Below are 13,773 nucleotides of genomic sequence, written 5' to 3'. Positions count from 1 at the left end.
TGTTCAAAAATACCATCCTGGAGGCCCAGGCCATACATATTCCGCAAATTAGAAAAGAAAGACGGAACTCCAAAAGACAGCCGGCCTGGTTGAAAAGTGAGGTGAAGGAAGCTATTAGGGCTAAAAGAAACGCCTTCAGAAAATGAAAGAAGGAACCATCTGAAAATAACAAGAAGCAGCATAAGGAGTGTCAAAGCAAATGCAAGGCGCAGATAAAGAAGGCCAAGAGGGATTACGAAAAAAAGATAGCATTAGAGGCAAAAAAACATAGTAAAAAAAAATTTTCGGTATATTAAAAGCAGGAAGCCGGCAAAAGAATCGGTTGGGCCGCTGGATGACCGAGGGGTAAAAGGGGCGATCAAGGAAGACAAAGATGTAGCAGAGAGACTGAATGAATTCTTTGCTTCGGTCTTCACCGAGGAAGATTTGGGTGGGATACCGGTGTCGGAAATGGTATTTCAAGCGGACGAGTCGGAGAAACTTACTGACTTCACGGTAAACCTGGAGGACGTAATGGGGCAGTTCGGCAAACTGAAGAGTAGCAAATCTCCTGGACCGGATGGTATTCATCCTAGAGTACTGATAGAACTGAAAAATTAGCTTGCGGAGCTACTGCTAGTGATATGTAACTTATCCTTAAAATCGAGTGTGGTACCGGAAGATTGGAGGGTGGCCAATGTAACGCCCATTTTTTAAAAAAGGCTCCAGGGGAGATCTGGGAAATTATAGACCGGTGAGTCTGACGTCGGTGCCGGGGAGAATGGTAGAGGCTATTATTAAAACAAAATTACAGAGCACATCCGAGGACATGGATTACTGAGACCGAGTCAGCACGGCTTTTGTGTGGGGAAATCTTGCCTGACCAATTTACTTCAATTCTTTGAAGGAGTAACAAACATGTGGACAAAGGGTAGCCGGTTGATATTGTGTATCTGGATTTTCAAAAGGCGTTTGACAAGGTACCTCATGAAAGGCTACAGAGGAAATTGGAGGGTCATGGGATAGGAGGAAATGTCCTATTGTGGATTAAAAACTGGTTGAAGGATAGGAAACAGAGAGTGGGGTTAAATGGGCAGTATTCACAATGGAGAAGGGTAGTTAGTGGGGTTCCTCAGGGGTCTGTGCTAGGACCGCTGCTTTTTAAGATATTTATAAATGATTTAGAGATGGGAGTAACTAGCGAGGTAATTAAATTTGCTGATGACACAAAGTTATTCAAAGTCGTTAACTCGCGACAGGATTGTGAAAAATTACAAGAGGACATTACGAGACTGGGAGACTGGGCGGCTAAATGGCAGATGACGTTTAATGTGAGCAAGTGCAAGGTGATGCATGTGGGAAAAAAGAACCCGAATTATAGCTACGTCATGCAAGGTTCCACGTTAGGAGTTACGGACCAAGAAAGGGATCTGGGTGTCGTCGTCGATAACACACTGAAGCCTTCTGCTCAGTGTGCTGCTGCAGCTAGGAAAACGAATAGAATGTTGGGTATTATTAGGAAAGGTATGGAAAACAGGTGTGAGGATGTTATAATGCCGTTGTATCGCTCCATGGTGCGACCGCACCTTGAGTATTGTGTTCAATTCTGGTCGCCGCATCTCAAGAAAGATATAGTAGAATTGGAAAAGGTGCAGCGAAGGGCGACTAAAATGATAGCGGGGATGGGACGACTTCCCTATGAAGAAAGACTAAGGAGGCTAGGGCTATTCAGCTTGGAGAAGAGACGGCTGAGGGGAGACATGATAGAGGTATATAAAATAATGAGTGGAGTGGAACAGGTGGATGTGAAGCATCTGTTCACGCTTTCCAAAAATACTAGGACTAGGGGGCATGCGATGAAACTACAGTGTAGTAAATTTAAAACAAATCGGAGAAACTTTTTCTTCACCCAACGTGTAATTAAACTCTGGAATTCATTGCCGGAAAATGTGGTGAAGGCGGTTAGCTTAGCAGAGTTTAAAAAGGGGTTGGACGGTTTCCTAAAGGACAAGTCCATAAACCGCTACTAAACGGTCTTGGAAAAATCCAAAATCCCAGGATAACATGTATAGAATGTTTGTACGTTTGGGAAGCTTGCCAGGTGCCCTTGGCCTGGATTGGCCGCTGTCGTGGACAAGATGCTGGGCTCGATGGACCCTTGGTCTTTTCCCAGTATGGCATTACTTATGTACTTATGACATAACGAGACTGGGAGACTGGGCATCTAAATGGCAGATGACGTTTAATGTGAGCAAGTGCAAAGTAATGCATGTGGAAAAGAGGAACCCGAATTATAACTACGTCATGCAAGGTTCCACATTAGGAGTCACTGACCAAGAAAGGGATCTAGGTGTCGTCATTAAAGATACGTTGAAACCTTCTGCTCAGTGTGCTACAGCAGCTAAGAAAGCAAATAGGTATTATTAGGAAAGGAATGGAAAACAAAAATGAGGATGTTATAATGCCTTTGTATCACTCCATGGTGCGACCACACCTCAAATACTGTGTTCAATTCTGGTCGCCGTGCATCTCAAAAAAGATATAGTGGAATTAGAAAAGGTGCAGAGAAGGGCAACAAAAATGATAAAGGGGATGGGACGACTTCCCTATGAGGAAAGGCTAAAGTGGCTAGGGCTCTTCAGCTTGGAGAAAAGGTGACTGAGAGGAGATATGATAGAGGTCTATAAAATAATGAGTGGAGTTGAACGGGTAGAAGTGAAGCGTCTGTTTAGGCTTTACAAAAATATTAGGACAAGGGGTCATGCAATGAAGCTACAAAGTAGTAAATGTAAAACGAATCCGAAAAAGTTTTTCTTCACTCAACGTGTAACGTTGCCAGAGAATGTGGTAAAGGTGGTTAGCTTTGCAGAGTTTAAAAAAAAGGTTTGGACAGCTTCCTAAAGGAAAAGTCCATAGACCATTATTAAATTGGACTTGGGGAAAATCCACTATTTCTGGGATAAGCAGTATAAAATGTTTTGTACTTTTTTGGGATCTTGCCAGTTATTTGTGACCTGGATTGGCCACTGTTGGAAACAGGATGCTGGGCTTGATGGACCTTTGGTCTTTCCCAGTATGGCAATACTTATGTAGTTATGTAACATCATGGGCAGAATACCAAACTTCCATATTTCACATTCTAAAGTTCTATGGCGAGGTTGGTTTTTTTTTAAAGAGAAAACCAAACACTTTACCTTATTCACTGATATTTCTTATCAAATTTCACTTTTCTTTTGCCAGATATATTAAATGCAGTAGAATTTGAAAATTTACGTGGAGGCATATTTTCAAAGCACTTAGACTTTACAAAGTTCCAGAGGTTACTATTTAAATCTAAGTGCTCTGAAAATAAGCCCAATACTTTTTTTCAGAACAAATTGCAAATACTCACCTCAATTACAGATACAGTGCAATCCGCTTAAGTTCAAGGGTCTGGGACCAAAGAAATACATGCAATTAACCAGAGCATGCACTTGTTGTGACACAAAGAAGCTTGATATCTGATAAACATATGTACGGTACTATTATAAATACAGTATACAGTCTCTGTTAACTGACGTTATACAGTCTCCGTTAACTGATGTTAGGCTTACTTGAAGTAACCAGTCATAGTCCTCTGTACACTCTTGTGTCTGTGAGTTCCACAGACTATGAGGCATATTTCAAAGCTCTTAGACACACAAAGTTTCATAGTAACCTATAGGACTTTGTAAGTCTAAGTGCTTTGAAAATGAGCCCCTATGTCTGCCAGACGATAAAAATTGTCATAGCACTGACATCCAATGTCCTCCAGATAGGCCCGCACGGTGTTGAGACTCTCCAGCACTCTTGCAAAAGTGACAGGAGGTTGTTGAATTTCGTCAGCATGTGCCTCGCTGCTGATGTCATCATCTGTTTCATCATCAGCCGTTGTCTGTGTGTAGGCACATATCTGGACATCAATGCTGTCGTCAGCTGTTTGTAGATCGTAATCAACAGCTACGTAGCGATGAAACTCCTCTTCAGTAACACAGGCTGGGATGTCAACAGCCTGTTCATCTGACACGTTTGCAACAGCTGCATCTGTTTCATCCCTCTCCATATCCCTAACAAAGCTTGCCCACTTGTAGCAGTTCACAATGGTTGCCTGTGTAACATGATTCCAGGCTTCTTTCTGCATATGTAGGGAATCCAAAAGTGATAGATTACGAGCCATTTCAACAGCAAGTTTATCCTTGCCAGTCTGGTCATCCATAATGCTCATCAGACGACGTAGCACAAGAGCCCGATAATGTTGTTTAAAATTGGCTATTATGCCCTGATCCATAGGTTGGATCAGAGAGGTAGTGTTTAGTGGCAGGAAGACCACCTTGACGTTAGACAGCCTGACATCATCACTGTGTGCAGAACAATTATCACAAAGCAACAAAATCTGACACTTTTGTGCCCGCATTCTAGTGTCTAACTTCTTTAGCCACTGCTTCCAAATTTCCCCAGTCATCCATGAATTTGCATTAGCCTCGTATGACACAGGAAGTCGCTTAACATTCTTGAAGCCATGGGGCTGTTTGCACTTTCCAAAGACGAATGGTTCCAACTTCCCACTCCCATCCATATTGCAGCAAAGGAGGATCGTCAGTCGGTCCTTCGACGTTTTACCTCCTGTAGTTTCGGCTTGTTTGAATGCAAGTGTTCCATCAGGAATCGCTCGCCAGTAGAGACCGTTTTCATCAGCATTGAAAATGTCACAAGGTGCAAACAAGATGGTAGGAAGAACTGAAACAACTCAATTTTCAGCACCAAAGTTAACAGCGTCTTGTTTTTCACCATGCTGTTTCTTGAATTTTATGTTGTTCCTCTCCTTCCATCTTTCCAACCATCCAACAGTGGCTTTGAATTCAGTTAGTCCAAGTCTTTCAGCTAGCTGATTAGCTTTCTCCATAAGCAGTGGACCACTGACAGGAAACTGTCTGCTCCTGACTTGAGAAAACCACCGAAGAGCATCTTCTACCTCCTCAGCTTTTCCCACCCGTTTTCGTTTCCATTGTGGATTTGTATTGTTTTGCCAGTCTTCCAGAAGCTGGTCTTTCTGCTTCAAGATACGTGAAATTTGACTGGCATTGACACCATATTCTTTAGCAATAGATGCGTGACTGTTTGTTTTCTAATTTTTTAAGAACTTCTATTCATTCAGCCAGTGTTAAAGTCTTACAGTTGCTCGACGACAATGACCCCAGTGTACACTCTAACAACATTCTTTCGCTTATTCTGCCTGTGGCAGTTAAAGGGGCGATAAATTTGAAATCTCGTTGGTTGTGACGTGCCAATCGGCTTCCATATTCCGTGCGCGTGCTTATGCGGAATCTTTCCTGCAGAGGAGCGGTCTTAAACCATGCATATAAGTGAATCTTGCACTTATCAGTGGTGCGCTAAACCAAAGTTTGTCCCCATAGAAACTGATGGCGCCAAAAACGGGACCAAAGTACGGCATGCAGTTAAACAGAGCATGCGCTTATCCGACGTGCACTTAAATAGAGAGCACTGTATTCCATTTTTACTAAGTGGTGATTGCTAATTAAAACTGATGTTATTTCCTTTTACTCATTTAACAAACCACCTATATGACAGCAGCAGCCACACCAGAGTATTCACAATTGCATGAAAGCCCATGGAATATAAATGTCATTCTAAAGTCACTGAGAATTTTATTTAGCATAATAGCTGATGGAAGTGTTGAAATATGGTTCAGTTCTGGATGCCCTTGAACAGATCTTCTAAAAATTAAAAAATAAAAACAGTGCATATGGAAAGTGTACCGATACAGGTGAAGCAGGCCTATTGCTACTTTACCATACCAATTAACTGGAAAACCTAACTAGTAGTCAATAGGCAAAATAACTTTTAAAATAATTCTACAATGGGTAAGGTACTTTCTCTATCCCTAGTGAACTCACAGTCTAAGGGCCATGATTACTAAGCCACGCTGTAGGCGCACTAGCGTTTTTAGTACAAGCTAATGCTCAAGACACCCATATATTTCCATGGGCATCTCTAGCATTAGCGTGCACTATTCTTTAGCACATGCTAACGCACCTTAGTAAACAGGGCCCTAAGTTTTTGTATCTGGGGCAATGGAGTGATTTGCCAAGTCACAAGGACAGCAGTGGGAATTGAACCTAGTTCCTCTGGTTCTCATGTCACTGTATTAACCACTAGGCTACTCCTTCACTCCATTTTTAAGAATATTATGCACCTACACACATCAGATTCAGTAATATACTTTACAAAAAAAAGCAGCTTTGTTTGAGTCCTACTCACAAACCTATAATTAATTGCTGAATCTGCCTGAAGATCCCTTTTTCACACATACAGAGAAGTAACGTCCTAGGTATACACGTTTACACATGCATACATGTGTGTGTGTGTGCCTATGGTGATCATTTAGACATAAGCAAACCATCCTGTGGATGTGGAAAACAGATTCATGCTAACAGCTGGAACTAGGTTGTCACCAGTCTGTTTCCATGGTAACCCTTCTCCTCCCTTTTCTTTTGTGAAAGAAAATCTGGGGAAACAAGCAACAAAGCCTCGCCTGCTCCTACACACACATATAAACCAAGCCACTGAACTGGCAAGGCTCAGACAGAGCCCAGCTAAACCCACTCCAAATGTTTCGAACGCTCTTCCCCACCTCCTTCTTCACGTCCTATGCCTCGGCCCCTGATCACTTTTTGTGGTTACCATGGAAACGTAGGAAAATGAAAGGGAACGCTGCCTGCCACAAAGGGGCCAACCAGCAGCAAGGGGGGGGGGGGGGGGGGGGGGGGGCCCATCCACGCCAGCTAAGAGCTATTCCAAGCATCATCACCATTAAAGAAACGGACAAATGATAACACATAAAAGAAGGCACTTACACAGAGAGGAAAAGAAACCCGGAGCACAAAGTCCTTTCTCGAAAGCTGATTAAGGCTCTCTCCCAGCCTTGACTTTTACTTCTTCGCTCGCCGCCTTTCAGAAAGAAGGGGCTGCCCCAGGCGTGGCAAGCGCTCCCTCCCAAGCTCCGCGTTAGGTTTTTGTTTTGTTTTGTTTGTTTGTTTGTTTGTTTTTTTAAAGGGAGCATTTACCGTCACCTACCGCGTGTCTGCCAGCACTGGATAGACATATAGCTAGCTTTATAGCTTTACACAGTCCAGGAAGCAGAAAAAGGCAGGAGGCACGGCCACGGCCACTAGTTTGCACGAGCTGTAAGCCAGCCAGACTCCACCCAGGGGTGGGCTGGGAAAACAAGAAAGGGGGGGGGGGGGGGGACCAGAGAGAAAGAAGCGATCCTCAGCTAACGTCTCTCCCCATCACAGGTCACTTCCTTTTAAAGCTACAAGTAGCCGAGGTAGACGGTGAGACTGCTCTAGCGTGACTTAAGCCTTGCCTAACCAATAATTAGAGGGAAAATCGGCCACTCGTTTTGCTTTACATTTGAAACGGAACAAAAAGCTATTGTATTTTTTATTTTTTTTGCTTTTAGCTCTGCATTTTTCTTTCTTTTGCAGAAAACTGTCTTTGTCGTTCAATGTCGCTACTAAGCACATGCCGAAGCGTCTTTGCCAGTTGCTCCTTTAAGTGAATTTTGTTAATATGTTTATTATTAAAGGGATGCATTTTTTTCCATTATGAAAAAAACTTTAACAGGGTATCTATTCTAAACATACAGTATAATACTACAATTCAGGGACCTTGTGTAATACCACCCACGCACATTTGCTTAACAACCTTTGCCCATTGTACTTGTAATGACAGATACCTTCTACCAACTGAGAAACTACAAAGCTGTAAAATTTTACCATAGGTTCTTGGAGCAGGTCTCATACAATCCACAATGACTGATACAGAGTTAATATTACTACTTGGCCCAGACAACTTTTGCACTGCCTGACATTAGCAACTGGGGGGTGGGGTAGAAGGAAAGGTTGGGTGACTCCTCTCTTTCCTTCTACCCGAAGGTATTCCTGCTGCTGCAAGTATGCTGTGAGGGAAAACCAGAAGCAACAAATAAAGAAAGCATGCAGAGCAGGGCTCACGGAATTCTTTCCACCCTTCCCCCAAATATGAAGAGCATGTACAAAAACCTTGAAAAGCCACAAAAATCAATTTTTTTACAAAAGCAGGTTCTTGTATTAGATATCTTCCTGTGAAAAAGCCATCATTCATAGGTTATATTATTGTTAACTTTGTTACATGTCAAAGGAGCGTCAGATTAACAAAATTATTTGAAAATACTGTCTAAATCATTTATCGTTTATTAACATTTTGCTATACTGTTTTTGTTGCAAGCAAATTAAAGTAACAAGAAACAAAAAAAAAAAAGAACGCCAGTGTAAGATAGGAAAAACCTAACTACCTTTGCCATTCACACATAATTCAATCATACAAGAGATAAAAAGTATATATATATAAAGCAAAAATAAAGTTCTCATCTAACACCCCTGACTCCTGCTGCAAAATCTAACCAGGCCTGCTGAAAAAAATAAGTTTTTAATGAAGCTTAACATATTTTTTGTCTAAATATTAATGTCCAATTAATAATGCAATAGTTGGGCTAATAAAAGAAATACAGTTTATATCCTAAATTCATTCACAGTTCTCTTCCATTACATCATAATGCATAAAAATGTTTTAAAAAAATTACATATCCATGTCATGTACTTGACACAACTAGTTTGTTCAAGAATCTGTTAAGTCCTTAACATCTTCTGCTAAGTGTGCAGTGGTGGTCAAAAAAGCAAACAGGATGCTAGGAATTATTAGGAAAGGGGTGCTGAATAAGACCAAAAATACTATAATGCCTTTGTATCGCTCCTTGTTGCGACCACACCTTGAGTATTGTGTTCAGTTCTGGTCTAGAAAATGTTCAAAGAAGAGCAACCAAAATGATAAAGGAGATGGAACTCCTCTCATATGAGGAAAGGCTAAAGAGGTTAGGGCTCTTCAGCTTGGAAAAAAGACGATTGAGGGAAGATTGAGGTCTACAAAATCTTGAGTATAGAATGAGTAGAATTAAATCGATTTTTTACTCGTTCCAAAAGTAGAAAGACAAGGGGACACTCCAGGAAGTTACATGGAAATACTTTTAAAACAAATAGGAGGAAATATTTTTTCACTCAACGAATAGTAAAGCTCTGGAACTCTTTGCCGGAGGATGTGGTAACAGCGGTTAGTGTATTTGGGTTTAAAAAGGTTTGGACAAATTCCTGGAGGAAAAGTCCATAGTCTGCTACTGAGACAGAAATGGGGAAACAACTGCTTACACTGGGATTGGTAGCATGTTACTGCTAATTGGTTTGCTGCCAGGCACTTGTGGCTACTCTTATGTTCTAACACAAAACGCTTCAAAATTATGCTGAACAATTAGGTTGTGCACCAGTATAATCTTATTACGTACTGACCTTGCGTTTAGTAGGCCTACTTTCAGGTCAGTGGTTGCATCTACTTGAACATGCATGTTTATTTAGAGCTGGTGTAACACCGGAGGGTTTTTTCCGAAATGTACATGATTTAGTGTGAGGTCCACGTTGTCCTCTGTTTGAGATTACCTCAATTGATCTGTATAAACACATGTTAAGATTTTGATTAAACGTAAGATATATAATATGAAAGGTTTGGTAAGTCACAAAAGAGACAATGCTTCATTGCGGGCTGCAGCCTCATTTCTGGCTGCGGGCTGAGGCCTGCAGGCTGTGGTTTTGGAGGGCCTCTGCTGGTGGTCAGATCTGGATCCACGTGAGTCCCTATAGATGCGAGAGTTTCACCATTGGATGTGTGTCTCCCCGGAGCCGCCTTAGCCGCCACCCTGAGTGGCGAGGTGGTGTGGGTCCGCTCCGGTGATGGTGGCAAGCAGCCCGGTCGGGTTCAGTCACTGCTAGGATCTGCTGATCATTCTGGGAGGCGGTTGAGCTTGCCAAGGACTCGTCTCGTGGTTCAGGTTGGTGCTGTCCTGCTCCTCCACGTGGAGGGCTGACTCATTCAGGAGAGCGAGGAGGTGTCCCTCTTGGTCTTCAGAACTCTTTTATCAAAGTACATCTTAGTGCACTATTGGCATACCATGCTCTAGTGAATAGCCTCTGTTTCACAATCACAGCTGGTTGCCTGCTTCATGAAAGGCCTCTGCTACAGAAGCCCCTTGTGCCTTGGAACCTAAATTTAGTCCTCATGTCACTCATGACTTCTCCTATTGAGTCTCAAGAAAAAGTAGCTTTAAAGTTCCTAAAATGGATAGTGCTATTCTTAGTAGCTATCACTTCAGCTAGGAGAACTAGTGAACTTCAGGAATTAGTAACATATGAGGAAAAAAACAGAAAGCCTAAATCCAATACTAAATCTAAGTACAACATAATATATAAAATACAAACTATTATGAAATAATAAACACTCCAACCAAACTTCAATATTAAAACGTACACAGTAAAGTTTACCCCCCAGTCAGTTATCAGAACTGGATTAGTCCATCATAAAGTACTCTTGGAAAAATCCTCATAGTTGTAAATCTTGTATTTCTGGACTGAAAATAGTTTATTTTCAGAGTTATTGCAAGTGGATTAAGGTTTTCATCATTTTGAAGAACTGAGAAGAATACAGCGACTCTGGGAGATAACTTCTGGAGAAATATAAGATTTTTCCAAGAGTACTTTATGATGGACTAATGTTCTGATTTTGAAGTTTGTATTTTATATATTACTAGCTCTACCCGGCCACGCGTTGCTGTGGCTCAGTCTGGTTAAATGGAAAAGAAAGAAAAGAGGAAGCGCACGTTTCTAATATGTTTAATTTGACAATGCTTGTGGGTATACAATATTTTTTTGTTGTTCCATTGTGTGTGCACAGATAGAGATTGTCTGGTTTGCCGACTGTAGAACATTCAACATATAATTGTCCATGTGAGAAGCAATCCGTGTTTAGATGTAAACGGGTGAATTCTAAAGATTGGCCCTGAGCTTTGTTGATGGTGATTCCAAACGCCAATTGAATTGGGAATTGCAATCTGTTAAATTGAAATGGCATATCTGTTGGAATCATAGGAATGTGAGGAATGAGGACATCTTGACCTTTGAAAGGTCCTGTCAAGATTGTTGCTTGTACGACATTGCTCATTAATTTTTTTACTGCAAGCCGTGTGTGGTTGCGAAGCTTTGGTTGGTTGATATTTCGCAACATGATAATTGGCACGCCGATTTTCAATTGCAGTACGTGTGGTGGCACGAGTGAATTGAAAAATTCTGTTGGATAATTAACCGCTTCATCTGCGTCCAGAGCAGTGTCGACGGACTTGTATGTGAGTGGCTCACTTTGAATGTTAGACTGAATAATATTGTTCAGTTCATAGACGTCTTTGTTCTTGGCCGCAAGAATAGCTCCTTGACTCAGCGAATCGTGATTGTTATAATTGGTTTGAATATTGGGAAATACTTTTTCAACCAATTGTTCTTTTGAGGTCATTAAATTGCAGAAGTTATGAGGCAATGAAATTCGTCCTGAGGTCAGATCAACCGGCACCTTTCTGTTCCCAATTTTCAGCAATTGATGTGAGAATATCTGAGCTGATTGATCATTTTGCAGCTGGACACGCATATTTGTAGTTAAGTTTAACGTCTTTACGTGTTGCCACAAAGTAGAGTATTTTAGGCAAGCATTTATTTCGTCCGCTGGTGTTGATCGAGGAACTACAAGTAATGTTTGCCTGAAATCTCCTGCAAGCAATATTAATGTGTTCCCAAATGGTCTGATGTTTCCACACAAATCTTGCAATGATCGATCAAGAGCCTCGAGCGATTTTTATCGCTGTGCTGTTTCCTGGGCACGTATTTGAGCCATTCTTTGTCTGTTTCGCTCGTTCGTTGATGCTCGTTCTTCCTCAGTTTGATTTGCAATTGTAGGTATATAAAAACACGCGCGTATTCAAATGCAATGTTGTGTCGAAATTTGAAAGCAATCGGTGAAGAACTTTCGGAGATTTAAGCCACTCTCAGCCTGTCACGTTGATTCTGTTGAGAACGAAGCAGATCTGAAGCTGCAGAACACGATCGCCGTGCTCGCAACCGTGCATCGTGAAGTCTGGCTGCACGTCGCTCTGCTGCTTCCTCGGCACGTATTTGAGCCATTCTTTGTCTGTTTCGCTCGTTCGCTGATGGCCGTTCTTCCTCAGTTTGATTTGCAATTACTCATCGCACTGCTTCCACTCCGCGAGTACGACAGCTGTGACATCTATATAATGGTATATAAAAACATGCGCATATTCGAATGCAACGTTGTGTCCAAATTTGAAAGCAATCGGTGAAGAACTTTCAGAGATTTAAGATTTTGAACAAACGAACATTTACATTTTTATTTATATAGATTTATAATTGTATTTAGGCTTTCTATTTTTTTTCTTAATGTATAATTGTTGGAATAATGTATTGTGTTTTACATGCATTGTCTGTCAGCAATGTTTTTTTTTCTCTGTGATTACTCTGTGACCTCTGATGTCAATTACCTAGAGAGGTCACACCCATGCAACTTCCTGTGGGGGTTCGGAACAGCAAGCACATGGAGCTCTAATGGTCTCTCTCCTAGCCTGAGGATCTATGGTGTGAGCATCCATTACCATCTAAGCACATGGAAAGAGCTGATAATCCAAATGTATTATATTATGTTATATAAGACTGCTGAAAATAAATCTAACTACAAACTGTGAGTAAACAGATGTTTTGTTACTTCAACTTTAAAGTGACTCAGCAGTGAATTATTCTGGGGTGTATGTGAGAGAGATGAAGAATAGAAATTAACATTTCTAAAGCTGAAGCTGTGTGTATAAAAATCTGCTAATTATTTACTACAAATAATCCAACAAAAGGGTTATGGGCCCAGCCCAGGAATTGAAAAAAGGAAGAAGAGAAATATTACCAGGCAGTGAAAAAGCCAAATTTTTTCTCTTAAGTTTTAAAAGAAAGATTCAGTCTGTCTCTCTCTCCCCCCCACACACCAAACAAGGCTAAGCAATGGCTGAGGGAGGAAATTCACCATTTTTCCACTCTCTCAAGGTGCCTAAATTAACTGAATATAATTATCTGCAATGGGAGTTAAGATTCAAATGTCTCCTTCAAGCAAAGAAATTAAGTATATGTTTAGACCAAAACAGAACAGCTGAAAATATGGCTGAATGGGACAATGCAAACTATTATGTGAAGTGCATGTTTTTTGAAGCTCTCTCAGAGAAACAAGCCATATTGCTGGAAGCAAAAGATACAGCAAACAAAATTTTATATAAACTGAGAACTATGTATGCAACTACATATGCAAAACAGCAACCAATTTGGTTGGCAGAGTTGAATGAAACCAAATTAAGGGATAAAAGTAAGTGTAATGATCACATTATGCATCTTATGTCTTCATTTCAAAAGTTAGAACTTTCTGGAATTCCTATGTGTGATGCATTGAAAAGAGCATTTCTTTTTACCTCACTATCAAAGAAGTTTGATGTTTTTAGGTCTGTAAATGAAGCCATTGAAGGGCAATCTTTTGAACAGGCAGCATCAAAACTGAGGCAGGAATGCATAATTAATGATTCTGAGGAGATGTGTTCTCAAAGACAGTCAGAGAGAAATGAAACAAATTTCTTGGCAAAGAATAGAGGAAGGCGGAGCTATGGGAAAACTCCACCCAAGGGCAAGCTGATTTGCTATTCATGTGGAAAGGAGGGACATGTATCTAAATGGTGTAAGGAAACACAAAACACCCCCTCTAGCTCACCTAAGCCAATGGAACAAAAGAATTTTCAAAGCAGGA

At 41.1% G+C, this 13,773-nt stretch overlaps 1 protein-coding gene across 4 annotated transcripts in view; it reads right to left on the bottom strand.

The window, feature by feature from the left end:
• The window catches only part of AGPAT4 (1-acylglycerol-3-phosphate O-acyltransferase 4), a 507,427-nt gene extending 500,201 nt beyond the window's left edge, over positions 1-7,226 (bottom strand). For 2 of the 4 annotated variants that reach the window (XM_030198100.1, XM_030198095.1), the window contains exon 1: positions 6,873-7,226. In XM_030198100.1, coding sequence (XP_030053960.1) covers positions 6,873-7,078 — 206 coding nt within the window. In that variant the 5' untranslated portion in view covers positions 7,079-7,226. The remainder of the gene's footprint in view (positions 1-6,872) is intronic. The other 2 variants (XM_030198098.1, XM_030198099.1) reach the window with 2 other exon arrangements.
• Between the last annotated feature and the right edge of the window lie 6,547 nt (positions 7,227-13,773).

The sequence above is a fragment of the Microcaecilia unicolor genome, chromosome 3 (assembly GCF_901765095.1).
Source record: "Microcaecilia unicolor chromosome 3, aMicUni1.1, whole genome shotgun sequence".
Lineage (NCBI taxonomy): Eukaryota > Metazoa > Chordata > Amphibia > Gymnophiona > Siphonopidae > Microcaecilia > Microcaecilia unicolor.
The sequence above is the reverse complement of the archived record's forward strand: the minus strand, read 5'-3'. Positions and strand labels throughout refer to the sequence as shown.